The 27,902-nt window shown below is 40.2% G+C and overlaps 1 protein-coding gene across 6 annotated transcripts in view; it reads right to left on the bottom strand.

Annotated features, from left to right (window-relative positions):
* The window catches only part of mast4 (microtubule associated serine/threonine kinase family member 4), a 141,406-nt gene that overhangs the window by 40,728 nt on the left and 72,776 nt on the right, over positions 1-27,902 (bottom strand). For 3 of the 6 annotated variants that reach the window (XM_072673080.1, XM_072673073.1, XM_072673125.1), the window contains one exon: positions 25,440-25,471. The exons of 1 other annotated variant lie outside the window; for it this stretch is intronic. In XM_072673080.1, coding sequence (XP_072529181.1) covers positions 25,440-25,471 — 32 coding nt within the window. Of the gene's footprint in view, positions 1-12,294; positions 12,376-14,802; positions 15,148-25,439; positions 25,472-27,902 lie in introns of those variants that run through there. 2 more of the 6 variants (XM_072673098.1, XM_072673106.1) reach the window with 2 other exon arrangements.

Below are 27,902 nucleotides of genomic sequence, written 5' to 3'. Positions count from 1 at the left end.
GCGATATATTGCTATACTGTAAGCAAGACATTGATATTGTATATTGTATTTTTTTTTTTTTTGAATTTCACAAAAACTGACACACCATGTGTCACACCATGTGAAACACACCATGTACGTAAAACTGAATTAAAGAAAAGTAGACTTTTTAACAGTTGGATCTGAAGACACCGGGGTCTAAAGCTTGGGGTTTAAACATAACACAGAACCATGAACCACTGTCTGCCACCAATCTCTGAATATAAACAATTCATTTAAACCCATATGGTGTTTGAAAAATGATACAGTATTGCACAACATAATATCACAATCCTTTGAAATATTGATATTTTCGTACACCTCTAGTTGCAAGGGTTATATACGCAATTTAAAAAAAATGCCATATATACTGCAATCATATTGTATCAGCTAATCAAAACAAATCTGACTCCAAATTCTGACATACGAGTATGAAATCAATACATTTTGGCCGTTCTGACACTAGCAGGTCATTACTAACCAGACTTCTGAGTGCTGCAACTGTGTAGGCTTGTCCAATGGAAGTTCGAATCCTTGCCACAGTGTTAAAATAAAAAATGGACTAAAACATAACTATTATTGCTGCTATCTTTGCTAATATCAATAATATGTCTCTATAAATGTATCTATATCGGCTGATATGCTCAACCATCCTTTATAATGGTTGTATTTGAGTGCTGCCATTCACTGTAAGTAAAATTCTGAAAGTTTCTGAAGTTGCTAAGACTAGTTATGTGACAAGTGTTTAAATAGTTTAGCTAATTTTCCATTAAAGCATCCCCAATCCAACACAACACTCCGGATTTGTTGCACTGGAGAAGAATGTTAAGTGTAACCCCTGTTAAAACAAGCAACATTTCTAGAGAGGCTTCCCCTTCCCCCAGTGTGAATGGCTGGAAGCACTTTACACCATCAGTGTGTTATAATGGGTTTGTACATTCTTGTTTTACATCATGTCCTTTCTTAATAGTTATTCAACAATCCCCAAAGCTCTCTCACACAGTATTAAATTAAGTGTATGCACCTAAATCACTCTCACCAAATAAATACTGCCAGCATGCTCACATTTCTGCTTCTCTGAGGCTTTCTGTCCAAAGCTAAATATAAATCTCATGGCTATGTTACTACACGTAAACTAGAAAGGATAGATTCATTAGGAAAGAATATATACACACATATATCTCAGGCCTTTAAACAGGTTTAAGGGATGGAAAATAATAGCAGGTTTTCATTGTCCTTTTGTTTCTATCAAAAATAATCATCCTTCTTAAAGAAAGAGATGGAAAAGCAGTTATATCATCTCCAGTCATTTAGACCGACAACACTGCACAACCCATGGACGAACTGAGGTAAATTAAGCTCAAACCAATTTGGTGTGAGCTAGCACAGATAGCCTCTTAACCCTCTAAAGACGTCCATGTCGCTGATGACTTGAACAGTCATCCCTTAAATATTGTTTAATGTCTTTGGACACATGTGGCGTAGAAACCTGCTGTAAATCGTCTTTTACCATGGAGATCCAAAGCTCTCTAAAAATTCACTCACTGCTTAGCTGTAAAGCAATGTAGATTTTCTGTTTAAAAAAAAAAAATAATAATTGTTGTTTATTCACTGTTCAATTGTAGCAGATGGAAGAAACCTGTATTTTGAAGTAGCTAGCATCTCAGACCTCTGGGCTAGTCTAGTCAAGTCTAGTTATTCAGTCTCTACACCAATCAGATGTCCACTCATCGAGTGCACATCACCCATGACTGACAAACATCTGGATGGGTCTAATATTCAGCTCAATGATAGCCTTGGAGCATCCAGATGGTTAACAGATCATAGTACTATGCACAGTTTAGCATAACCCCGTTTCCGAGGACACCTTTCTTATATGTGTGACTGTAGAAATACAACTAAGGTCATGGAGAAGCAGTTTCATGATTCCTGAGTGTCAGATGTGCAATCAATAAAATAATAACTACAATATCTAGCTGGTGCTCTTATCCAGATCGACTTCAATGGCTTTGAGTGATGTAACACAGAAAGAAGAATGTAAAGTTGGGACTTTTGCCCACAGACTTCACAGGTGTAGCCAGAAAATAAGACCCCCCCCCTTCAAACTCTTCACCCATTTGACATGACATGGCTTAAATCACATAGCATATAAAAACCAATATCATAATATTTACAGGTAAGAACCTTAGTATCAAAAATAGAGGGTTCAATTCTAAAATTCTAATTCTTTCACAGTGTTAAAATAAAAAATGGACTAAAACATAACTATTATTGCTGCTATCTTTGCTAATATCAATAATATGTCTCTATAAATGTATCTATATCGGCTGATATGCTCAACCATCCTTTATAACGGTTGTATTTGAGTGCTGCCATTCACTGTAAGTAAAATTCTGAAAGTTTCTGAAGTTGCTAAGACTAGTTATGTGACAAGTGTTTAAATAGTTTAGCTAATTTTCCATTTTGCCCACAGACTTTTAGCCAGAAAATAAGACCCCCCCTCCTTTCAAACTTTTCACCCCTTTGACGTGACATGGCTTAAATCACATAGCATATAAAAACCAATATCATAATATTTACAGGTAAGAACCTTAGTATCATCTTTCACACTTTCTTTCTCTTTCTGTGTAGCAAGGTTAACCTGATGAGGATGAAAGTCCCAGCAAATACACAAAACATGTATTATTCCAGCAGGTATGTCAAATGTGGTTCACAGGTGCTCAGTGAAAGAGGATCAGATTTACCACAGCTATTTATATGGGCTCCACACACGGGGAGATTAAGCCCCATTAGTCTCCAGCTAATGCTCCATGGTGCCACCTACAGCTGACTGCCAAAATGACATTGCTCACGTTTGCGGTAAAATGTTAAACCGCCCGTTGTACCTGGAGGGGCCAAAAACCCACCATAATATCTGTTAAAACCTTTTACGCTAGGTATACTTCTCACAGTGGCTCTAGCACGGTCTTATGCTGTTAATATTAGATAGACAACCTAGTATGTTAAACCCATGAATGCTGAATACAGTGTAAAACTTATCAGCAAAAGCTTAGTGGCCTCACATTTACAATCACCACAGAATACACACAAGCCTTTTAGCAAACTTGAGAGCCTGCACCAGACCATTTTCTCCATTTAACAAAGACACAGAACCCATTTCATTTCCCTGCGCTTGTATTTACAAAAGACTGACAAAAACAGCCTCATTTAGAAAACGACTTTACACCAGCCTCAGGTTTCTCTTATCTAATCTTGTGTCAACTGAAAGACACACTCCATTTTCTCTCCATTTTAGAGAGGAGGCTCAAGTGAACTGATGACAGTTGAAAGACTGACCCCCCCCCTCCCCACACTGAGAGGCTGGAGAAAGAGAATCAGGTGATGGAGATCACTCCCGAGGACAGTCCTGATACTGCTAGAAGAACTATGACGTAGCTTCAATGAAGGGAAATCAATTCTTTTACAAGGCAGATGTTTCACTGGATGTCCAAATGTTTGTGGACATTGAATGAATTCAGCTACTTTATGTTGGACCTATTGCTGACACAGATGCGCAAACGAAAACATACTACTTTTATAGTCCCTGGAGAGAAATACTCTCACTAGAATACTCCCTGGAGCAGCATGCCTATTGACAGGTGTGGGCTAGAGGGGTATAAAGCCCCCAGCATTGAGCTGTGGAGCTGTGGAACTGTGTTCACTGTGTACATTCTCTGGCATGAAGGCGCTCCATTACATTTACATTTTCGGCATTTAGCAGACGCTCTTATCCAGAGCGACTTACCCAAGAAAAACCTCAGCTAGTTCGAATAGACCAATAATTCAAAAGATACCTCTAAGCTTAGACTCTACTAAACACAATACAATAAGGTGAACATAGAACCATTCGTCCAAGTACTCTCTGAAGAGGTGGGTCTTCAGTCTGCGTATCCAATACTTTTGATGAGCTGGAGAGTTGAGGATGAGGTAGGGTGGTGATCATCTAACATCCAGCCCTCACTAACGCTCATCCCTGAATGCATTATGATACTTACAGCAATGCTCCAATCCCTAGCAGAAAGCTTTTCCTGGACAATAGAGACAGTTACTTCAACAATAGCAGTAAGCACTTTTATCCCCAAATATCCATGATTTCGGAAGAAATAATGAGTGAGCAGGTGTCCCAATAATTTTACAATAGTCCATATAGGGTATTTGCTGAAAGAAGCTATGAAAGCTACCAAATAAAAGAGTAGGCGGCATCACAAGCAGCAACTGCAGAGTGTAGTGAGGAGCTCATTAATCTAATTCTGTTGAGAATTCTTAAAAATAAAGGTGCTACAACAGATTCTTTGACTTATTTAATAAAAGAACCCCATTTAGCCCCACAAGATACCATGTTTGAGTGAACCTTAAAGTTGGCAAAAGACCTTTACACCAACTGAAAAGCTCACACTCTCACATCGCTTTTGCAGCCATTGTTCTTCATGGAATAAACTGTAGTTCTTCTATGGCATCGCTCAAATAACCTACTGTACAACCCTTATTTTTAAGAGTGTTGAATGCATTCGATATCCTGGTCATGGACGTGTGTTATGTATACACAAAGACACTCTGCTGTAGACTACCACACTTACATAGCACACCTCTGTACTAGGAAAAAGGGTCATTCCACAGATTAAAACAGCAAAACTGAAAGGAGTACCAATTGTACTGGATCCAGCTTCTAAAACCTTCTAGGGTCTCCATTCTCATGTAAAAATTCAGGCTATTTCTACTGCATTCTACCAACGTCCTTCCAAACAATAAATGTCATTTAAGTCTGCGTTGCTGGCAATAAGCTACCGTGACTTGCCAACAAGAGAACGGATATCACGAACAATCAGCTTTCCTTACCCACGGTTACATTCAGTTCTTAACTACAGATGCGAGATAATTACACTGCAGATGTAAACACCTTTTGTACACGCTGTGTGGACCAACAATGATGCCTTGATTACAATCGAAAGCTCCTCACCATGCACTCAGAGGAAATTCAACACAATGGCAAAAAGTAGCGCCCATCTAATGGCATTGTTCTTGATCTGTGACCTCAAACTCTCACGGCACTCACACTCCATTCCCTTGGTTACCTTTTTGACCGCCGGAGTCCGGATCCACTAAGAAAGTGCGGCATGGAAAAGTTGGACAGGACGGTCCACAAACTGGAGTCGGACATGGTCTCAAAGTCATGCCACCAAGAAGAACTGAAGTGTCTGCCTCAGAAAACTAGGTGAGGACAAAACAACAACATAGAAAAAATGCCTGCCTTTGCATGGGCAAGTACGTATCCACCACTAAAGTCCCGGCTAGTTCCCTTAACACGACAGCAAGGTAGCAACATTCCGAGCTCGCAGAGATCTGTCCAGGCACATCTGTAGGCAGCTACAGCAAATACGAGATTGTCAGATGGGGTGGCGTGTCCTTTGATGTGATGTGATGTGGGGGGGGTAAAAAAAAAAAAAAGCTTCCCTGCACCACTTCCCTGTTCAAGCCATGAGCATGAAAGTCCCTCACATGGACGGTTTTCCGCAGAGACAAAAGGACAGGACCGGTTCCAAGTCTTGCAGCTCTGCTTCTATCCCATACCCTCAATGAGCTCAAACATTCTCCATATCATGTAACAGGCATCTACCACTTCACATCCTGAGCTGGGGGGGAGGACTGGAGTGAAGGGAGGGGAGGGAAGGAGGGGCGAGTGAGTCAGAGCGAGCGGCACTGCATCATCAGCAGACGTCGCCCAGTGAATGTATTCCCCAGACTGGCCCTTCTCCAACGCCACTCGGAAGCCTTGTTTGAAATGGAAATCTCCAGCTTTTCAATGGTTATCTCTACCCAAAGAGGTCAGAGTCCTCCCTTATTGTCCACCCGCTCTGTTGTCTTTAATCGGACTTGCCCGAGTGAAAAACACCGCCTCCCTTCCACTCCAGCACCTTTGATCCCCTCCTTTCTTCTGCTCTCCAATCTGGTGGTTTGGCAATGAGGCCTCAAGAGTGTCCCGACCTCCCTGACAGACGACAGATGAAGTCTGGGGTGGGACGAGGCCACCCTGGACCTGACAATTAGCTGCTGAACGAAGAGAAAAGCTGCAGCCTGCTGGAGCCAGAGTCAAAGCAGGCCAAAACTAGTGGGGCCATGGGGCCGGGAGGCATGCAGCCACAAGCCTGAGAGAACAAGGCGTCAACAATGACCTCAGCCAGGATCCTGTTACACAGCGCAGACTCACCTGACAAAGCAAGCGACAGCTAATGCTAACCAGGTTGCACAGGGAATGCCAAAGACGTTAATACAACCAAGAAGCACAGGGTGATTACCAGACGCACGCACACACCCACTCTCCTAACATGGAGGCCAAAGTCCACGCACAAAAAAAAAATAATCATCCAGCCTGGGCCTCATGATAGCGTCACCCTTATCTTCTTTCTGCTAGGCCAGTGACTTATGAGATCTTGATTCAAAAACTTTGCTGACGTTAGGAACAAATCAGGCCTGACCTCTTTATTCGCTTGCTGGGTCCCAAAGGGTCCGTTGTGGCAGCATGTGCTCTAGAATTGGGTGTGCTCCGTTTATACTGCTCCCATTAAGAGAGGGTGAATCAAAGGCACCAGTAGAGATCTGAATCAGGCAAATAGCTCACTGACTTACAGGTTACATCAGAGCATTGCCTTGATGACTTCATTCAAACAAGTCCTGAGTCACAGTCTATAAAACTCGACTGCTCATTCTGCCGGTAGTAAAAGATATGAGGTAAGCCGGTAGATCTTTGTGAAGGTGCTGGGGAGTGCATTCACTGAATACTTCAAGTCAGTCTGTCATTTACAAATAGTATGTGTTTTTACATTCGGCTCTGCTTTTATTGGCTGGTTTACACCACCATAACGGGCTCACTGGAACTAGGCTACATAGGATAGCATTTTTTTTTACCACTAAGAAAAACCCTGTACTTACACTATATGTACAGATGTTTGTGGACTGGACACCCCTTCTAATGAATACATTTAGCCACTTTAAGGTGCACCCATCAGTGCGGACACAGATGTGCACATTTACGGCTTGCCTAGTCCCTGTAGAGAAGTACTGCCAATAGAACCAATAGGTCTCTTGGAGCAGATAAACATGAACCTATGGGCACCATATTTCCTTGCCTTGATTTCAGAAAAAAAAATAATGAGCAGGTGTCCCAATACTTTTGTCCATACAGTGTTTTTTTTTTTTGTTCTATTTCTGAGTATTATCGTATAGTGTTGTAAATCCTCTTGGCTCAATGTGCAAGTAGCTAGCTGAGATTTATCTCAGGTTAGCTTTGAACTTGGTATTCTTGCTTCTATTTTTTCTCAAGTCTTACCAGAAGGAAAGACAGTACTTTCTCTTCTGACGTGTGTTTAGCTCCAGTTTGGTAGACGTTGACGCATTTATTTTTGAGGGAGTAACAGTATCAGGGTTTGGAAATTGGCCCATTTTACAGCCTAGTTATGCCAGGTTTTAAGATTCACACTAATCACTTATACCAAACTCTCATCATTCAACTACACCGGGTTAACACAGCTTTCCACTGTAAAATAAAAAATATAGTCTAGACATAATTGAGAGCTATTTATAGCTATTTATAGCTATTTAACAGCAGTTAAAAAGGCTCAAACGTCCATAAATGATAAAATAATGCACATTACTGCTAAAGCTAAGTGTATAATTTCATTAATGTTTCAGTTTTTGAGACCTCTGAACACAATCAGTATAATTCCATAATTATGTTCAATAATTAATAACCTTAACATACACACAAATATGTGTGTGTATACACACACACACACACACACACACACACACACACACACACACACACACACACAGTAAACTAAATAATGTAAATAATTAATTACATACATAAAATATAATAAAAAAAATGAAACCCATTGTCCCCTAGAGGATTATCTTTGCACTGCATGCACCATAAAATACATCTCAAAGTTTGACTTGAGTAAAATTTTAATGGAAACACACAAGATTACACAATTTTGCGTTCTACATGTTTCACTTTGTAAAAATAAATAGACCTGCTTTGAGCAACAAATTCAAATATAATATTTGTAAAATGCAACACACAATAAAAGCCAAATATGTCAATTATAATTTAATTCCTTTTTGTTTAAATGGTCAACACTGCAGTCTTAGAGAATTTTTTTTTTCTGGCAATGATTTGATGGTTCTGGTTTTAAAGGGTTAATGTAAACGCCGCTAACAAACGACACAGCTGAGAGACCTTTATCTGTGAGACCAGCAGTATCTGTATCTGCTGCACCTGTCATTTGGACCTTGTATTCAGTATTGACTTACAAAAATAAAAAAAAAACTAGTGCTACCACAGACCGAGGTCTTGTGAATTGTCATTTGCCTCAGCATGATGGTGAAAGTACAGAGTCATAATCATCCGTCTGCTTAGATGGGATGTAAAACTCACGAGTCAATAAGAGATTACGTCTAATCTCCCACCCTCGTAACAGCTTAGTCTTCCTGAGAAATCACAGTTCTTCTTCGTAAGTATGTTCAATCTGTCTAAAACAGGCTTCAGGTCAGTTGTGATCTTCTAATAACAGGTCTGGTAATCCGTCATTCCAGCATCAAAGCTCACGGGGAGCAGGTCATTATGTGTATACCTGAACTAATCAGACTGCTTTGAATACAAAACACCCCAAGCTCAATGACCCATTTCATTTGCAAGTCCAAAGATACATACTTGAGGAACAAAGACGAGGGGGAGAAAGAGAGAGAGAGACAGATTCTGGGGCAGGTCACCAAGTCATGATCTGAAGCAATAAGTCATTATCATTTGTGCTGGCCAGAGTATTTTAATTATTGAATTGAATTATTCATTCATTTCTATTTATTTTGGTGAACACCCCTTCTAATGAATGCTTTCAGCCACTGTATGTTGAACAGCTTGTCTAGAAAACTACTGCAGCTAAACCTGAACTTATTGGGACCAAGCATAATGACAGGCATAGGCTTAGAGGGGTATAAAGCCCCGCCCAGCATTTAGCTGTGGAGCAGTGTTCTCTGGAATAATCGTGCTTCTAGAATGAGGTGGGGTGATGATCATCCAACGTCCTGACCGATCCAAGATCCAGTCAGTGAACACGATCAAATCTTCACAGCAATGTTTCAAAATCCCCACTAGTTTCCCCACTAGTGACAGTTACTCCAACAAGTTGGAGTTATATCTTGATTTCAGAAAAAACAATCAATGAGCAGCTGTCCCAATACTTCTGTCCATACAGTGTATTTGTTTCTCTACATACACACTCTTAAAAATGTTTTTTGTGATACATCGAAGAACCATTTTGGGTACCAATAAGAACCGTGTTTATTAACAAACAACTCCTTATTAACCCAAAAGTGGTTCTACGGCATCTCAAGAACCTTTTGAAGCACCTTTATTTTGAAGAATGTAGTGTTTTTCATAAGCCTTAAAAAACACTACACTTCATTAACAAAAGTCCTTAAATATAATGTTTATCGTTAATATATGGAATGTATTAACATATGAAATAAATACAGTTACTGCTGGTTAAATGCACCAGCTCAGGTGCCCACATCACCCCGCCACTTGAAAAGCAGTGCAACACACTACACTTCTTTTCAAATGCCTGCATGAAAGCTAGACATTGCCTAAGATCTCAGTAGTGAGGATCATTGCCTATGTAGTGAGGAGCTTTTTAAATTAATGGACAGGTAGTAAAACATTCACAGTGTAAAATGTGCGATAAGGGGTTGGTATATCATTAAGGCATGACAGGTTTGATCAATCATCTCATTACATCCGTATAATATTCATTATCTGAGAACTGTTTGGATGATAACACCCCCACACACCTTACACATTATGCTAAGTCTATTAGTATCAGAAAGGAAACATTTAATGTCTGTGGCTGACTGTCACTGATCTACACAATCTCTACACTGCTACCACCCACGGAATACATTTTAAACAAACAAAAATATATTTTTGTTATATATATATATATTTGTTATATATATATTGTTTATATCATTTTAAACAAAAATATATTTTATATATTTCTAATATTATTGTTTTTAATGGGAAGTTTTAGATATTATTGTTTTTAGAATGGGAGACTATTCATCTTTGTGTAGTTTAGTACCTTGAGCACAAATGGTGAATGTGGCTGTCTTAGGCAAGAATTCAGTGACATATAGTGAACCTCAAACACTGCTGTCTCTTTACTGCAAAACAAACCAATACTTTTGGGAAAAGTTGGTGATAAGGTGGGGTGGTGATCATCCAAAACCCTGACTAATATCCAACATCCTGACAATGAACACAATCAAATCCTCACAGCAATGCTCCAAAATCTAGTAAAAAAGCCTTCCCTGGACAGTAGAGACAATAACTCCAACAAAGGCAGGACAATAAACTATTAAGTAAATGAGATGTCGTCCCAAAACTTTTGTCCATAAAATGTATTTGTTTCTTTATCTAGACTCTAAAGAATAAAGGCTTTTTAAATGTATAACTAACACACACACACACACACACACACACAATATTATATATATATATATATATATATATATATATATATATATATATATATATATATATATATATATATATATATATATATATATACACACACACACACACACACAAAATACCTAGAATACCTTTACCTACAATATTCAAAGAAGCAACACACCCAAAAATACACCCAGCCCACTAGGAAAAGCCCAGTGAATCCTAAACCATCAGCACCAGACTAAGGCCAGTGAAAGAAAAACTGGTTGCTACGCATGCTAGGCCTCATGAATGCAGGTTCTCCTGTGCCAGTGTCTGTAGATAGAAAACTCAAACCCAGTAAAGAAGGATGCAAAAGCTGAGGAAGTGAACTGTGCTAGGCTAAAAGCTAACCTGGCTACAATCTCTCCAGTTGGCTTGTTGTCCTCTAAATGCCGTCTCAACACCCCAGTCTGGTAAGTAATTATGAAAAATCTACATTATATTGCTAAAAACAAAGCTCGCACTTTTTTTCTATGAGCCCACCATAAAAGAAAAATAGTATGTTGAATTTTGCAGCAAAATAACAGGGTTGTAAACATGCACATAAATCCAGGTCTAGGCAAGATTTTTTTTGCCCCATACAAATTCACACATTATTTCACACTATTTATAAGCAATGCAGGCTTATCGGTATGGCACCTCTGATAGACAGTGGCAATTAATGGCAGTGCTTTACATACATAGACAAATACAAAGGGCAAAGAAAATGTAAAGTATTAAAAAAAACATTTTAAAAGGCATTACAAATACATTTACAAATTAAATTGAATTTAAAAATGACAAATTAATAAAAAATAGTAAATAGCAGCTGTAACTGATGAAAATGTCTAATAAAAGACCAGCCTGTAAGCTGTTAAACAATCCTTGTGATACATTTGCTAGCCTCATTTTATAACCTTCAAGGCATGGATTTTGCTTAGGATAACATTTAGATGTACTCGAGTCATTTCTAAGAACAAGCTAACGTACTCAGTGAATGCTTTCTATGGCACTGTCAAGGGTTCTGTGGTTAAGGTTATGCGTTCTGAAACACCACAGATAGACAATGTAAAGCCTGCAAAAGTTTGTTTGGCCCAGCACTATTCATTGTGAAATCAAACAATTTTGTTTTCATTTATTAATTTAATTTTAAAACATCTCATGTCAAACATAGTCACATTTTATCTGGCTTCTAAAGATGCTGAGAAACTTGCTGAACTCCAAATACAACCTTTACTTCAAATAACATCAAAATATTCCTCCCTTCCACGATTTTAAAAAGCAGGGACTTTTAGAACCCCTACTCTAAACGGTTCACACTGAGATTGGAACTGACCTGATTTCCCATGCGAATTTGAATATTGCAGACATTCAGCTGCAAAATCCTATTTTGCACTTTAAAAGGGGCGAAAGAGAAGCTCGCCAAAAGGGGGCTGGGGGAGGGGAGCTGAATCTAAGAACATTATATAAGCACACTTAGCCTTCCTATCAAATCTCATACAAAGGATTTGGATTTAAATCAAAAAAGAAAAAGAAAAAAAAAGACTGATAATGAGAGAGAGAACCGGTGCTTTTCTGATCGCAAAAATCCACACTTGTGACATCGACATAATCTTCCATGGCGGAGCGCAAAGCCTCACACGACCCTTTCGTCTCCCGAAACCCCCCAAAATGGCTATGTCAAAGAAGCAGCGTGATCTTACCTCCAAAAATGGAAGGCGTGTAGCGGACTGCATGGGCTGCATGGGCTTGTGGGAGTCGGGCTCAGGCTTCTTGGAGTGAGGCTGGAAGTCAAATCGAGTTTCATAAATGTCTGTCCGTAAGCACGACCACATGGCCCATACAGCATCTGTCATGCAAAGTCTTTGATGCTGAACACATTGACATACCGTGCTTCTGTTTATCCAACACACACACACACACACACACACCAATAGCACACGAGACATGGCGGAACTGGCAGACGTTACCACAGAGCAGATTCCTGCATGAGCAATTCCTTCCAGGAAAAGGCCAGAAAATGGTGTTATGGAAGGAGGCAGGCACAGCTATGGGTCTTTTGTTAAACTAATGTTAGAATAAAATGGAATCTTCCTCAACAGATTATCTATATTTCCACCCATAGTTCTCCATCCATCCATTCAGACCGGGTCTCAGAGGCTGACCTAAATTATGACCTAATGATACTCCTACTACATACAAAGTATTTTACATACATGATTATCTGCAATGATGCTGAAAAAGATCCACCTTCAGTTCCCTAAAGAACCTTTAACAGATAATTCCAGTGTTGTAATGATACTGAAATGTCAATACAATACCTTGAAAAGTATTGATATCTGATACCATTGGCAAAGGGGGCTCTCCAGGAACTGCAGTCACACTAAGTGCAATTATGGCTACAGCAGCCAATGGTACACTGCTCACAAGCAACAGGATTTTAAAAATGACTGAATTACAGTTCAGGTTGGTTCAGACTAAGAGCACCAGAACGGCCTGTTGGCCAATCAACAACATTTAGCTTACAATGAGAGCAAAATACAGTCATGAAGACATACAATCAATTTACACTGCAATAATTACTAAACCCCAAGTCCAGGAGAACCCACAGTTCTGGAGTAACTTTAGTTCTGCAAAATATATTACCCTACTTATCCTACTGATGTTTGTGGATCATATATTTTGCAGAACTAAACAGATCCTTTTGGCATGACTAGATGTTTCGAACGGATAGATGGACTTGGTGTGATCTCTTACTAAAACCAGTGAATTTGCCTGTCAAAGTCCTTACAATAGACAAGAATGGAAACCCCGTCGATCCAAACCACACTTACATTAAAAATTCAATGGGCAGTACGTTTAAGTCAACAGGTTTTCTGTTCTTTTCCAGCACAATGTGTTTAAATTATTGTCCATGGTAACAGGTGTGCTACAGAGGCGGCAGACAGAAGTTAGCTTGTAAACGTGGAATTCCTTCAAAGAACCATCCACTGAAAATATCTGCAAGGGACCAAAAGGTGCTTCTTTAGTAGCATCACTCCAAAGAACCATTTTGACACGTTTATATTTGATAGACATTTCTCTGTTTCCAATGCTGGAATAAGTAGTCACTTAATTATCGACCTACCACTACCCAGTACGTCACATTAGCAAACACAGAACCATCGAAGAGACTGAGCTAGGTCAGGTCTTTGTCAGAATCTAATATATATATATCTCAAAGCTTCACTTGCTATGTAACACAATACAGAGCAAGTGCTCAAAAACAAACATTGCAACATGCCCTCCACAATCTTACCACCAAAGTGTGACGTGTGTTTGTTTTGATAAAGGCCTTGCCCGAATCTGTAAATGGACGCCTGGTGGTGCAGAGCCCATGTGTCTATTGACGAGCAAATTAAATCAATCATGTCAGCTGAAAGTGCTGAACCGACGTGTTGGGAGATCAGCACAGATCATGGATGGTGTCCTTAGCAACACTAGCTGTGATGCAACATGCCTAGCACATACATAAACTTGCGTCTCCAGTGACCTCTGCAGACAAAAACCAAACCTCTGCTCCTCAAAACAACGCAGTCTTCTTCAGATGGTGACCGAGGAGGTTAACAGCTTGGTTTCGCATTAGGGGCTATGCTGCGGATGCTACAGGGATATGGTGGACCGTGCTACTAAATGAACTGAACCGAGTCTCCAGAAGGGCAATTCTGGCTTTTCATGAGATTGACATTCTTGTAAAGCCTCAGAGTTAATTGTGGAGCAGCATGTTGTCTATACGTCACCTTCTCTAAACACACAGGCAGGCTGGCAGGTTGCACAGCTGCTGCAGTCACCTTGGCCCCAGGCTGACCAATTTGGACCCCCGGCAACTGCCCTTTCCCACCGATCCAAGATCAGCGTCACCCCTACCCAAGCTCAAGCCTTCTACCATACGACGAACCACGAAAACTGGTCTCAGACCAGCACAGAACTGTTATCAACATCTTGAGCCAGCATACCCTGGCTGGTGCTATACTAGCACCGGCTAGCCTGGCTGTATTTACCTCCTAACACATGCTGCAGAAGCCTGCTGTGGACTGTGGTAACGCTGCGCTGCTCGGCTTACGTTGACAGCAGGGACACTGCGCATAAATGAAGATGTCCGCCACTGCCATCAAGCAAAGCGACGCAGACAAACGAGGAGAGACAGGGAAAGCCATAGAGAAAATACTCACTCCAGTGTCAGCCCTGGAATCCTCAGCCTCTCTCGCTGGGCTTTCATGGCTGCTGCGCTGCACTCGCTCGCTCTATTGTGCACATGATATTTTCCCCCCTTTGCATGCCTGCCCTACAGCCTTCATGCTCTGACAAAGAGCCAAAAGGCAGGCTCTGCTTCGGAGGAACGAGGCTCCGAGCCACTCACAGCAGAGTCGAGTGGAAAGGAGCGACGGGGGGGTAGGGGGGTTTGGGGGTTTTCGGTCCTTCAACTTCCACCACAAGCTGTCAGATGAGACCGTCAGCTAGCTGCCCGTGGAGGGCTCAGGAGGCTGGACAATGGCTCTTTTCCCCTCCCCTTCTGCACAGCCCCCCCCCCCCCCTCTCTCTCTCTCTCTCTCTGTCTCTCTACAGCTCGCTCCTGCTCTCGCTCCTCTGTCAAACACAAACATGCACCGTCTGATCCTGCCCCTCCTCCGCCGGTGGAAGACCCTTACGTCAGCAGAGTGGAACACAGAGTATGGATTCTGTAAAGCTCTGCCTTGCACCTACACTCTTATGAATGAAGGCGCCAAACAAGAACTGATCTTTGGAGCGCTGCCATAGAAGAACCATTTTTTTGTGAAAGGTTCGTCAAAGAAAATGAGATGTAATAATATTCATAATGTCTTAGAACGTCCATGTTATATTACAGGTTCTATAGCCAGCGAGGAGTTCCTAGAACTGCACACCAAGGCACAAATCATGTAGGAACCTTTATCTGTAAGATAAAGATCAAGTGTCCAGCAGGGCTTTGTGTAGGAGGCTACTGTTTGTTCTATTAATGAAGATTTGAACGAACAGACCAGGAGATGTCTTTTACGTCCCACGAAGTGCACTGGAGATCACCTAAAACCAGGGTCTTTCTCACATTCACACACTCACAGCGAATCAAGTATCAAATACACCAACACATCCCTACCTAATCTCTAAAGTTTCAAGTACAGATTGGCTTGACCCACCATCCTTCAAGACATATGGAATACCAGCATCTTGATCAGGGTCCAGCATGGTTTACTGACCCCCACTATTCTAACACACCTACTCAACCTAGCAATTAGCAGACGAGCTAAACCAGGTGTGCTTGATCAGGAAAAGAACAAAACTAGCAGGAATCTGGCTCTCCAAGACAGGAGTTCTCAACTCATTTATGGTCGTTTTAGCTGGTGACTTTAACCAGAGCGACTCACGAGGTTACTCATTACAGAGGTGGGCCAATGTAGCATTAGGAGTCTTATTGGCGTAGCACAGCATAGTCACCCAGACTCACTGGGAATCGAAAACTAGTCTCTCTAATAGTGTGGTAACTCATTGGCAGGTAATGGAGCTTTCTGTTGCACCACATCAACCACACCAATCTAGACTTTCCTCTGTCCTAGCACTGAGGTGGCGAGACACACTTCCCCTGGCCGACCAGGGTTTTTTTTTTTTTTTTATTAAATTGCCAAAAGATCTCGCTTTCAAAAAAAAAACCAACTGAACGTGCTGAACACTATTAAACAACTGCACACTAATCCTGCCCATGTACATCAGGTACTGCATGTCTTAGTAGCTAGGTATTAGCACTGACTGTGTCTGGCAGTGTTCCACCTCAAGACCTCAAGGGTATCTTTGTACACTAGGTCTATTTACAGTGGCTAGTGATATTTTCTGAGTGGACATCTGAGCGCTCTTTTTTGTAAGTCACTGCAGATAAGAGTGTTTGCTAAATGTCATAAATGTGAATGCAAGCAAACCATACCATCTGTGCTGGATTTGGTTACCCCTTTTGACAGGCTACCAAGAGTACCAAACAGTGACATATAGATAAAGCTAGGAATGGTTGCAGACCATTGAGTGGTCAAACTATCAAGAACGAATCATACAAATGCCTCAGAACCTTTCGCAGGTACCTTTATGAAATAGGAAACGGACACAGACGCTTGGCCACGGAAGCGTGATATTTGTTGTTCTAGATCTGTAGTGCTAGTCTGCACAAGCTTTAAGTCCATTTTAGGTCAAGGTGCATAGAGGCTGGTACCTTAATCCCATTGAGCAAGGGGAAACACTGTGGGAAAGACCTGCTAACAGAACAGCAGCACTGGAGGAAAAGAGCTGAATGCTAAAATGCTACTCAAACCGCATGCTAAGCAAATAACCACCCTGCAAACTCTCCACCCACCCAGCCAAACAATGTGCTTAACTGTTTCCCTTTACAGTAAGTCAGATGAACAAAAGGAGAAATACCAAGAAATAGTCCAAGAAGTTACAGGAATACCAAGGAATAAAATGGAGAATCAACCAAAAAAATCTACATAAAAATCATTATTAAGTAGCCAGTGGTGATTTGTTGTGTGATCTCTTCGAAAATGCCAACAAAAACATTAACACATGAAGCAACACTTGTAGACATGTTAAATCATCTTCTCTGTAGCCTTGAAAGCCATGTTGGGACTTCATTAGCATCATCCATCAGCCCCGTTTGACCCCATTCACTGCTCATTTTAAAGTCAGCGTCATGAACACTTTATTAAAACAAAGCATTAACACAAACTTAACACGATAAACTGAATCCCCAACATAGATCCTGTTCAGCCTAATCAAGTCAAAGAGCACTTGTTGGATCACGGTTTGAGGAAAAGTATTAATTATGTATCAGCACTGGCAAGAGAATGCACAACTGATGATGACACATAAAAAGGGATCAAAAAACGGTGAGTGCGGCGAGGAGAACTGGAGCATGAGACGGAAACCCAGCTAAACACCTATTCGCCAGCCCTGCAGAACTAGGCCGGACCCCAGACACCCATTCATGTTGTACAAGGAGAACATTCACTTTGTCCAACTCACTTCATTAAATGTCAGCGAGGAGCTGAGCCAGGGAACTCTTTGGCTGAAATGGAATGGAAAAATTCATAATCTGAAAAGCATTTGTTTATCCACATAAAACATGTAGTTGCTACCAAAACACTCCATAGGGGCTGGCATTTACTAACCAAAAAACAGTCAGCTTTAGAAGGAAGAAAGAGGTTTTCTATATTAGGTATTAAATTATAGACCTGCTGTATTTTGTGCAACTTGGCAACCATACCATAAATCCATACAGTAGATACCATAAACATACCATAAATCCATACAGTAAAATAGAATATATAATCACAGAACATTTAAGGGCTTGTTGGTATCAGCCTTTGTAGTTCTCTGTAAAAGGTCTGTGTAAATTGATGCAGAAGAGAGCTGACTTGTGGAAAAACTGATTAAAAAGTCGAATAGTTGCAACACAGCTGCCTACAGGTCTTTGTGGAAGGAGGCCAATAATCAATACATAAAATCATGCTGATGAAAGCAAAAATAAGTGCTGATATTATGGAAATGAATGCTCTTTTGTTCTTTTACCTACGCCTTGGGAGTTTCTCCTTTTTACTGTTTTGTCTTGTATTTACAAATGTAAATGTAAAAATAAAATGTCTTTATTTATAGGTGTTTTGGAATGGAAAACTAATTATTTCGGTATTGTTGAATAATGCCAGTTTGATAGATGGAAATGACAAACCGTGAATCTTACACACTGTTGTGTCCTCTTTCAAAAGCAAAACCTATAAAATCAAAACAGAGCTGTAAAATGACCCAATTTGGAAACCCCAAAACTGTTATAGAATAGTCTTAAATCATTATTTTTGCTTCCCCATTTACATCCTAAATTACATACCAATTTTTTTTTTTTTACATCCAGCCCATTAGAGAAATTAGCCTATGAAGCTAGCTGGGTGCTCAGGGACAGGGACCCAGAGAGGACAGCAACACTATCCAATAAGGAATTGGAATTAATTACAAAGGTTTTTGTTACAGACCATGCTATGCTACTGTGGACTGTCTCAGTGACAAATCAGCCAATAAGAGCAGAACTTTTTTTCCTTTTTCATGAGCCCACCATAAAATGAAAAACTGCAGGTTTCTTTACGAGGCAAAATAACAGGGTTGTGAACAGGCTTGTAAAATCGCATTCTAAGCATTCTTCATCCCAATTGCTACTTTCACCTGTGACCTTTCAGTACAATCACTCTAACCTATGATTAGTTCCAAAATTTTATACAACAGAAAAGATTGCACTTAATTATGGCTACACAAACATAACACCAATAACTTATCAATTCACTACACACACACACACACACACACACACCAGAGTAAAAGTAGATTTGCAGTCTGATGAAGAATGCTGGGACACAAATAAAATGAAGCTATAGGCTAAGGCTCTGTAAAGCTCACATGTGGTACTTTTAACTGAACCTGGAACACGATAATATAATTTACTGACTAATTCTGTAATCAAACATTACTCAGGAGGTGATCTATGTGAATATGTTTAATGCTTCTATGAATTTTTGCAGGTTCTTAGTAACAATTCAATATCAATATTATCATTTATCAGCCTTTCGGTCCTGAAAAGATCATCTCTTAAGTGCATCAATATTCAAAAACCCCCACATTGGCTGTACCACTATTAGCAACCAAACATACCATGAGCTATAGGAGAGAGGGAGAGAGAGGGAGAGAGAGGGAGAGAGAGAGAGAGAGAGAGAGAGAGAGGGAGAGGGAGAGGGAGAGGGAGAGGGAGAGAGAGAGAGAGAGAGAGAGAGGGAGAGGGAGAGAGAGAGAGGGAGAGAGAGAGAGGGAGAGAGAGAGAGAGAGAGATGTAATCAGCAGTCAGTCCTCGAAATCATTCCACTGGGAATTTACAGGCCACACGTCACAGCCACCCTGGCCTCTTTAAATTTACATTCATTAACTGCTTTAAATCTTTTTGCTCCACCAATAAGTCACAGTGCCGTGAAATCCTCAATGACAGCGCGGCCTACGCTCACATGAGCCATACTGTGACAGATAGAAAAAAGGGGCCTATTATGGCCAAAAGAAATAGGACAAAAATGTATGTCAGAACTCCATTAAGGAGACCATATCCTACATGTTTTTTTTGTATTTCATATCTTTCTACTTATGGTGCAGAGTTCTGTTTATGGTGTTTGAGTGGGTTTATGTACTAAAAACATGACATTAATTCTGAAGAAAAAAAGTATTCTAGATTTTAAAGAGGTTGTTTCTGAAGCTACAAGATGAAAAGGAACATATACTGAGGCCTAAGGTGCTCCTCCATGTTCACGCCACATCTCCTCTGCATTACAAGAAGCTTGGCCAATACTAAAAAACCCATTCCACAGCCATCACACAGCTTCCATCACAATGTGGCACCATGAGTCACCCCTCATTGACATTTAGCAAACACATCAGGGGGCCCATACGTGCTCAGTGCGTTCCTAACATCATCCGCCATGCTGTTGACCGAAGCTAGCCATCTGACTGCTCCACTGACTCACTGCTGTTCTCTTTGTCTCTCTCTCCCTCTCACACCCACTTCAGCTCATGTATTGGCATCCATCAACCCAACTGCAAAAAGCACATTCATCACATGTGCTGCAGTCACGTTGGACATAATCATAAGTCATAATCACAAAAGAATAAATGACCAACATGCTGGTTTTATTCAATGCAGCTCTCAATCAGGTTCAGATTCTATGAATATCTGTCAAAGACAGAATGAATAAGCTAGTGAAGAATGAGAATTTCACACCAGTGGATGGGATCGACAGCAATGCGCTGCTTTTGACGGCTTTGCTGGCCTATATTCTCTGAAAGTCAGTCTGAATAGACAGATCACTGCACCTTGTATCTTCATTTTTGCAGTTTCACATTTTTTTGACATACTGTAAATCTAGCTGCTGTTCTTTAACATTGTGTCATAATTTCATAATGAATTGACTTTTATTAAAAGATAAGAAGGTTTTTGTCCTCCGCCTGTGAAGTTGCAATTTTGGAGATACAAGGTTTTTGTGTGAAGGCGAAAGAAAAATGTAAGGATAGAAAAAGTAAGGATAGAAGCTTCCCAGCTAGTATGTGGCCATCAGACCTTCATTTCAATCACCGAGGACAGTTTTCTTATTTTTGTAGTTGAGTTCCCTTGATCTGGACCAGGGAACTATACATTTTAATTATACATTCATCTTGCAAGTTTAGCTTTCACACCAAGACTGATTCATATCATCTTATATATAAAAGAAAACATCTTCTGGCTTTCCATGATGCAACATTAAGAATAGAGATAAGCAATATGTCAAAATTGTACCATTACAGAGATTAACTTTGCTACTGTGATGCACTGTGTTTTTTTGTTGTTGTTGAGCATGTATTGGATATTGTCAGCACTTAAAAAACACTGACCAACTCTACTGCATGTTCCATTACAAAAAGCTTAATTAATCATTTAAGTGCAAATAATGTTACCAATTTCTGAGTTGTGTGACACTATTAGGGCATTTTTACTAGTCGTTAAGCCAATAGGCTTTTATTGTTATTTCAGCTCTGTACAAGTACACAGTGAAATGAAATTATGTATGGGTGCAACTTGGAACAAAATGAGAACAAAAACACCACAGTACAGGACAGACTGCAGAAAGTGCAACGTACATGACAAAACAATAAATACGACTCAATTCTGAGTAAAGGTATTGAGTGTAAGGTGCACAGATATGTAACAGGTAGGTATTGATAATTAGAAATTTAACATGTCGCGACATATATGCAGACAGCTTATAAAGCACATGAAACATGCAGGTCCTGAGGTAGTGAAGTATAGAATATATAAATAAGTAAATAAATAAATAGGATGCAGACAGATTAAAATGCTATGGGTAGTGGGGGTAGGTGGTTTATTTCAGTCACTGAGTTTAAAAGTCTGACTGCTATGTGTAAGTATATGGTGAATCATATGTCCTTGAGGATACAATAATATGTGGCACAATGATTTAACATTTTTGCCATATCTATCATTCTAATAAAAATAAAAATAAAAATATGATTTTAGTAGTGATATCGGCACCTGGAGTGGTTACATGAGCACCAGAGTACCCCTGCATAAACTTACCATTCATGTCCCACCAGACAGGTTAACGGTAGGCTCAACTTCTAGAAACTATCGTGATGGGCTTTCAATGTTTATTTTGTTTATTTTTATTGATCTTTATTTTTTTTATTTTTTTTTTATTTCTATTGTGATTCAAGTGTAGGCTAGCATTGGAGTTACCATGGTTACCTGACAAGACTTATTTATTTATTTATTTGGGAGTTGGTTCATGTTGGGCTACACTGTCCTGTACTAGAAGTTCCTTCTCGTATCATAGGCATGAACTCCTGCTTCTAAAGAATCACTAGCAGCTCGTTTCTTTTCACAACACTGAACACCAGCATAAGTTATTAGTGCCACCACAAAAATAGACAGCAGTAAGGGCTAAATATAAACAGTTGAAAACTAACCTGCCTGACCTATTTCAGATGCACACAGACATAACAGACCCATGGGCAAGCCTATGTTTTTAGAAACACCATAAACATTTAAGCAATGAAAATGAAAGAATTCAAAATAATAGCCTATAGCTTAAAACAGCTAGATACAAATAATACAACACACAGAAAGCACAGCCCATGCTATTCAATATCTAGACTGATATGTTTCCATCATATCAGTCTGGCAATATCCAATAACAATCATGTTTGAGAGACGTTATGACTAGTGACTAAAGAGGGAAAAAACCTCAGCGTGTGCCAAGACCAGCCTTTCGGTCACTGGCCTCTTGGTCCAACAGCTGTGGATTCAGTAACACAGTTCTGTGGTGAAACCATTCATTCAAAAGAGGTCAGTGATGCTCAACTCCATATGAAAGACAATCCATGCAGTATGGTGAATAAACATCCAGGTTCAAATCCCAGCTGCTGAAAGCACAACATGAAGCAGGTTTTGAGCTGGCTTTGGAATTTGAGGCACTATAATATTGTGGGCACTATAATTTCCCGCAATGCACAAATTAATAGTGAAGAGTGTAGCTACTACATGAGCTGAATGTGGACCAAAATGCATTGCGAGTCACTTCGTTGCTTAGCAACACAATGCGCAATGAAATGAAACCAAGGTGATAGTCACAAGCCACTGGATGCTGTGAATTTCACATATTTTCCCATGCATTCTGTTAACAGTAGGCTTAGGTTGCTAAACAACACAGCAGTCAAAGGCTGCTCCATTAACAGCACAATGGCTTTACGCATTACAATTTAGAATTCAGTGTGTGTGTGTGCAGTACTTTAAACATGGCTTGGCCAGTCATGTGTTTATGTGACCAGCGCTGATACAGGTTGATGATGGAGTGTCCGAATTCATCTGTGCTTCTACCGTTACTTAGCAAACTGAACAGTCCCTCCCTATGTAGTGCAATACAAATAAGAGAGAAGTGAACCATTTGAGTCAAAGCCTAAATGTTCATTGAAAAAAATATGTCTGCTTCTGTATGGGTATGGTATCTTCACCACTGCCAGTGTAGGAGGCACAAAACATGATCAGATGTTTCCGAGCGCTTGTGAACCCTGCACACAGATACAAAGATCTGTTTACGCCTGGGACACGCTCCGTCTGAAACACATGCCTACGATGCCCGCCAATCCTCCCTCTGATCATAACAGTTTACTTGTAGTCTTCTTTCTGGACCGATTCCCAGAGAACTACGAGCCAGACTACATCTTGGAGAGGTTAAAGCAAGCTCCATCTGGCCAAGGGATAGATAAACATCCAGTTTTAAAAAACCCTGTGTAAACAGTGCCTTAGATCACAACCCATTATACATTACACGGGGCATTAATATGATTTAGGGCTGAGTATTATATATGAGTGTGGGCACATTTTATTAGCCATGAGCAATTATGAGCCAGGCAGCTCTCCCGGAAGGCAGACTGCAGGCTAGAATCCCATTTGTGCCTAAGGGAGAACTGCCCAGAGACAGCCGTAATCCAAGACTAAGTGTTGCCGTGGACCTGTAGCTGCTCGGCTAGTCAAGCTTACGCAGAACCTAGGAATGATGCCATCCAGAGCAAACCCAGGCAGAGATGGGTTCACACAACCCAGTGGAAAAATAATAAGATAGTAAGATAGTAATCCTCTGAATTTGATTTCCATCTCTAGACATGGCAAAGTTGGTTAAAGCAACACTATTTAGCAGTTTTGCCTTGGCTTGAAATCATGTTGATGCTCCACTGGCCTGTAATAGGGAGAATAGTCTCACTGTCATTGGCTCAGCACTCTGCTAACTGCAATGTAACTCTGGAGAAGTGAGCAGGATAATACTCGAGAGAGATATATTCATGTAAATTCAGTAATATTACTCTACCACGTCAGTCCATGTTCTTTCACTTTCACTGAAGGTTCTGTATCTCTCAGCTTATCCAGAAAAACGTGTCTTAATTGTGGCTCAAAGATTAAATTGCACTTTCCGACTGTAAGGGGGGCCCCCCCAGGAGCAAGAAATGCCCATTTTACATAGTGTCGAGTGGTTTGTAGTAGTCTTACTGAAATATGGCATTCTAGTATTACTTGGATTTTCTTACGTAGATCCAATCCGTCTTATAGCAGTCTTAGACCAGGTATTACAATAATTTAAATATTGTTATATACATGATCATTCTTTCGTTCCATTTCTTCACTTTTTTTTATATCATTCTATATCTCACAGCATATTTCACCTCATCAGCATATGGACATTTTGGAAAAAGAGAAAAAGAGAATGTGGAGAGTTCGGTACACTGAAGTGACATACCATGAACCTCAAACACTGTTGTCTGTTCACTGAAAAGAAAAGTTGACCAAACAGGTCTGTAAAACAGGCCAATTCCAAAAACCCCAAACTCTTACGTAACAGTTTTGACTTGTTATATTTATGGCAAAATTTCCATTAACCCAGCCCACTAACGAAAGGCCTCCTAGCCCTTCTAGCTAAAGATGTGACACAGAAAAAATGCTACTGGCACTTCAGGAGAATAAGGTGTTGACACTTATCTTCAGAATCTTTCACTAGAATGCTGAAACCCCACCCTAGCTGTTGAGACTGTGGCTTTGCTTGTGCCCGTGCACGGAAGAAAAGTAGTCCAATTTGGCGAGCATTGTAAAAATACTATGTTTTTGATACAGTGCTAAAAACAATGCTAGGCTAAGCGTCTACTGTGGAATGCTTCTTTTTTTCACTGTTTTTTCTGGAAACTATCAAGTGATACAACAACATAATGCTCCATCTGTAAACGAGTTCACCTCAAATGACATGAATGTGAATCAACCAGACATCCGCATTATGCTGCCCAAATCAAACCCAATGGGAATAAACAGAAAAGCATGCTTCAGGTCTGGTGCCATAACAAGCATGTGCTTTTGCAAGCATTTCAGGAAAACATTTAAATAAGTTGCCTCTGTCTCTCTAATTGGGAAAGCTATTTACATATAGCTGATCAAATATTGAGCAAATATTGAAAACACTTCTAAAGAAAATAAACAGATAAACAATAATAATGTCTGTATCTATTCATTCAGATTTCTTTTGCTACTGCCAAAGCCGGCAGATCCACATTTATAAATCATTGAAATTGGCTGCATTAATACTGCATTTCATATTTTAAAAATGCAGTAAAATGAATACTAGTTTAAAAGCCCAGCTTTTAAAACGCACATATCATAAACGCTGGAAATCAATAAGTGTGAGTCATGTTTACTTACAAGCTCCCTCTCCTGGGCAGACTGAGCTCTTTCTGGAAAAGAGAGAATGAAGAAAAATGTGAGCTCACAGGTCTGTGGTCAATGGATAATACTATAAGGCTGGGTGATCTGACATAAAAAATGTAAATGTAAACAAGCTGGTGCCAGCAAGATGCACAAGCAAAAGATTTAAGTCAGATAACATAATAAATAAATACATTTAATAAAATGTATTAACTACATTAAAATACCATGGGGTAATAGGCTCAAACCCACAGTTACTTGTAGCTATGTAGTTTAGGGCTTCAACAAGTAACAGACTAAACTGAAAGTAAAAAAAAAAAAAAAAAAAAGAAAAAGCATGTGTATGTGGAATGTAATGTCTATATTAGAAGAAACAAAAAGAAAATGATGGTAACAAAAATAAACAAATAAATAGACAAATAAATAAATAATGGTAAACAATTACGTAGACATGGTAAAAGCCTTTCACTAAAATGTACTCTTATGCAACAATACTATTAAAATGCAGAGGCAGTTGACAGCACTTAGGAGGACACTGTTTTGGATAGAATTGTACAAAAGGAATTAATAAGCATTATAAGCATTATCTTTCCTCTATGTGATCTAGTATTGGTTGCCAAATTGTTGCAGAAACGTCCATTTAACCAGTTTAACTTGTTTAACAGTTTAATTGTAGCTGCTCTAAATGAAGCAAATTACCAAAAATCACTGACCCATACCACAAATGGTCAAGCTTCCGATTTCCACTGTTGTAGTATCACTCTATTAGCCAGAACAGCAAGAGAAACTGCTTCTGAAACTTACTCACACACGGATTACAGTCGATTACTCCCACAATTGCAACTAAGGGGCTTGGTTCTACAGAGAGCTTAGAGCATTGGAGAGCACTGGAAATGGTCCCTTCTGTATATGGACAGATGAAAAGAATCTTCTCCAAAGATGAAGGATGCAGTTTGTGCTCTATGTGTTAGGAATCACTTCACTTAAAGAAAATACAAATAGCAAAGACTGCAGTGCTGAATCGAGCATGAGCTAAAAGCCAAACGTCCTGGAAAATGTGTAAAATTGAGCTAAACGGGCTAGAGAAGGCATGTAAACACACCGAACCCACAGCAGAAACCCAGGACCCAAGTTCCTGAGATACTGAAACCCACGTTTACTTTCACTCTATTCAGTAATTGAGAGAAGTTAGATTTCTATAGTGTTCGTACAGACAGCTACTCCATTACCTGGATCTGTCCCTCTGTCCAAAGTTTTAAAAACACTTGACTGCATTCAGAGACAAGAGCGTTAGTGAGGTCAGGATGTTGGACCATCACTTCATCACCCCACCTCATCCCAACTTATCCCAAAAGCATTGGATAAAGCACCATCATTCCAGAGCTCAATGCTGGGGGGCTTTATGTCATTCTGGTCTACGCCTGGCATTAGGCACAGTGCCAACAGGTTTATCTTCTTCTGCTCCAGAGTGTTTTTATTTTATTGGTAATACTTCTCTGCAGGGACTAGACGAGCTGTGTGTGCGTGTTGCAGTGTATGATAATAACATTATGGTCATATCGAGCATATTTATAGAGCAGGCTGAATTAGTTAACTATTCAGGCTGAAATGATTTTGTCTGGCTCTGCCTCAGGGCTCTGCCTCGTCTGTTTTCGCTGGGTTTCATTCATAAATGCCGGGCCAGGGAGCGTGGGAAGTTTTTTGCGTCTGGCTTTTCTCTCTGGAAACCTGGATCAGGACAGGAACGAGACGGACCACTGACCCAAACAATTACAATGCGCCGGCTTCTTCACCCCAAGTTGGAATAGTGAACTGTGAATACACTACAAGGACAGAAACACACGCACACACACATCTCCCTTGTCTGACCATTCACAGGCTGCTATGACTTCACAGTTCTGGCTCTTTCCTCGTTCCCCATGGTGACCCACTTTCCCAGCGCTCCAGATAATAAAAAAAAAAAGCTAGGCAGAAAGTCGTTATAAATAATTAACCTCTGCTCTTCAGGCTTTGATGGAATACGTACACAGCTAAAACCTAGAGAACGGCTTATGAGGTCATTTTAAGAGAAGCTCAAATTTCTGACATGCAACACTGAAGTACAGTATGATCTGCACTGTCGCAGAAAGACGAACGCCCGTTAAATCAAAGACACAATAAAAGAAAAGCTTCTTCTCGAGTTGGCAGTCGTGCTGCAGGGTGACATTCCGCTGACCCCGTCCTTCAACCCCTTCAGGAATGTAATTTACTGAAGCCTCCAGCAGAGGGGGCATTTGTAATAAATTCATAAAGAGTCATCTGGGATGCAAGCACTTCAGCACAGGTCTATGTGAAACAGGAAAGGAATTCCTATGAGTTTCCTCATGACACGATGCAGTTCAGACTGGTACAACAACCACTCTATTCCTCTGTTCCTACTCTATTGCTCATGAGTAAGAACCAGAGGGAGCATAAGAGTAT

This window comes from Salminus brasiliensis, chromosome 1 (genome assembly GCF_030463535.1).
Source record: "Salminus brasiliensis chromosome 1, fSalBra1.hap2, whole genome shotgun sequence".
NCBI classification, from domain to species: Eukaryota; Metazoa; Chordata; class Actinopteri; order Characiformes; family Bryconidae; genus Salminus; species Salminus brasiliensis.
The sequence above is the reverse complement of the archived record's forward strand: the minus strand, read 5'-3'. Positions and strand labels throughout refer to the sequence as shown.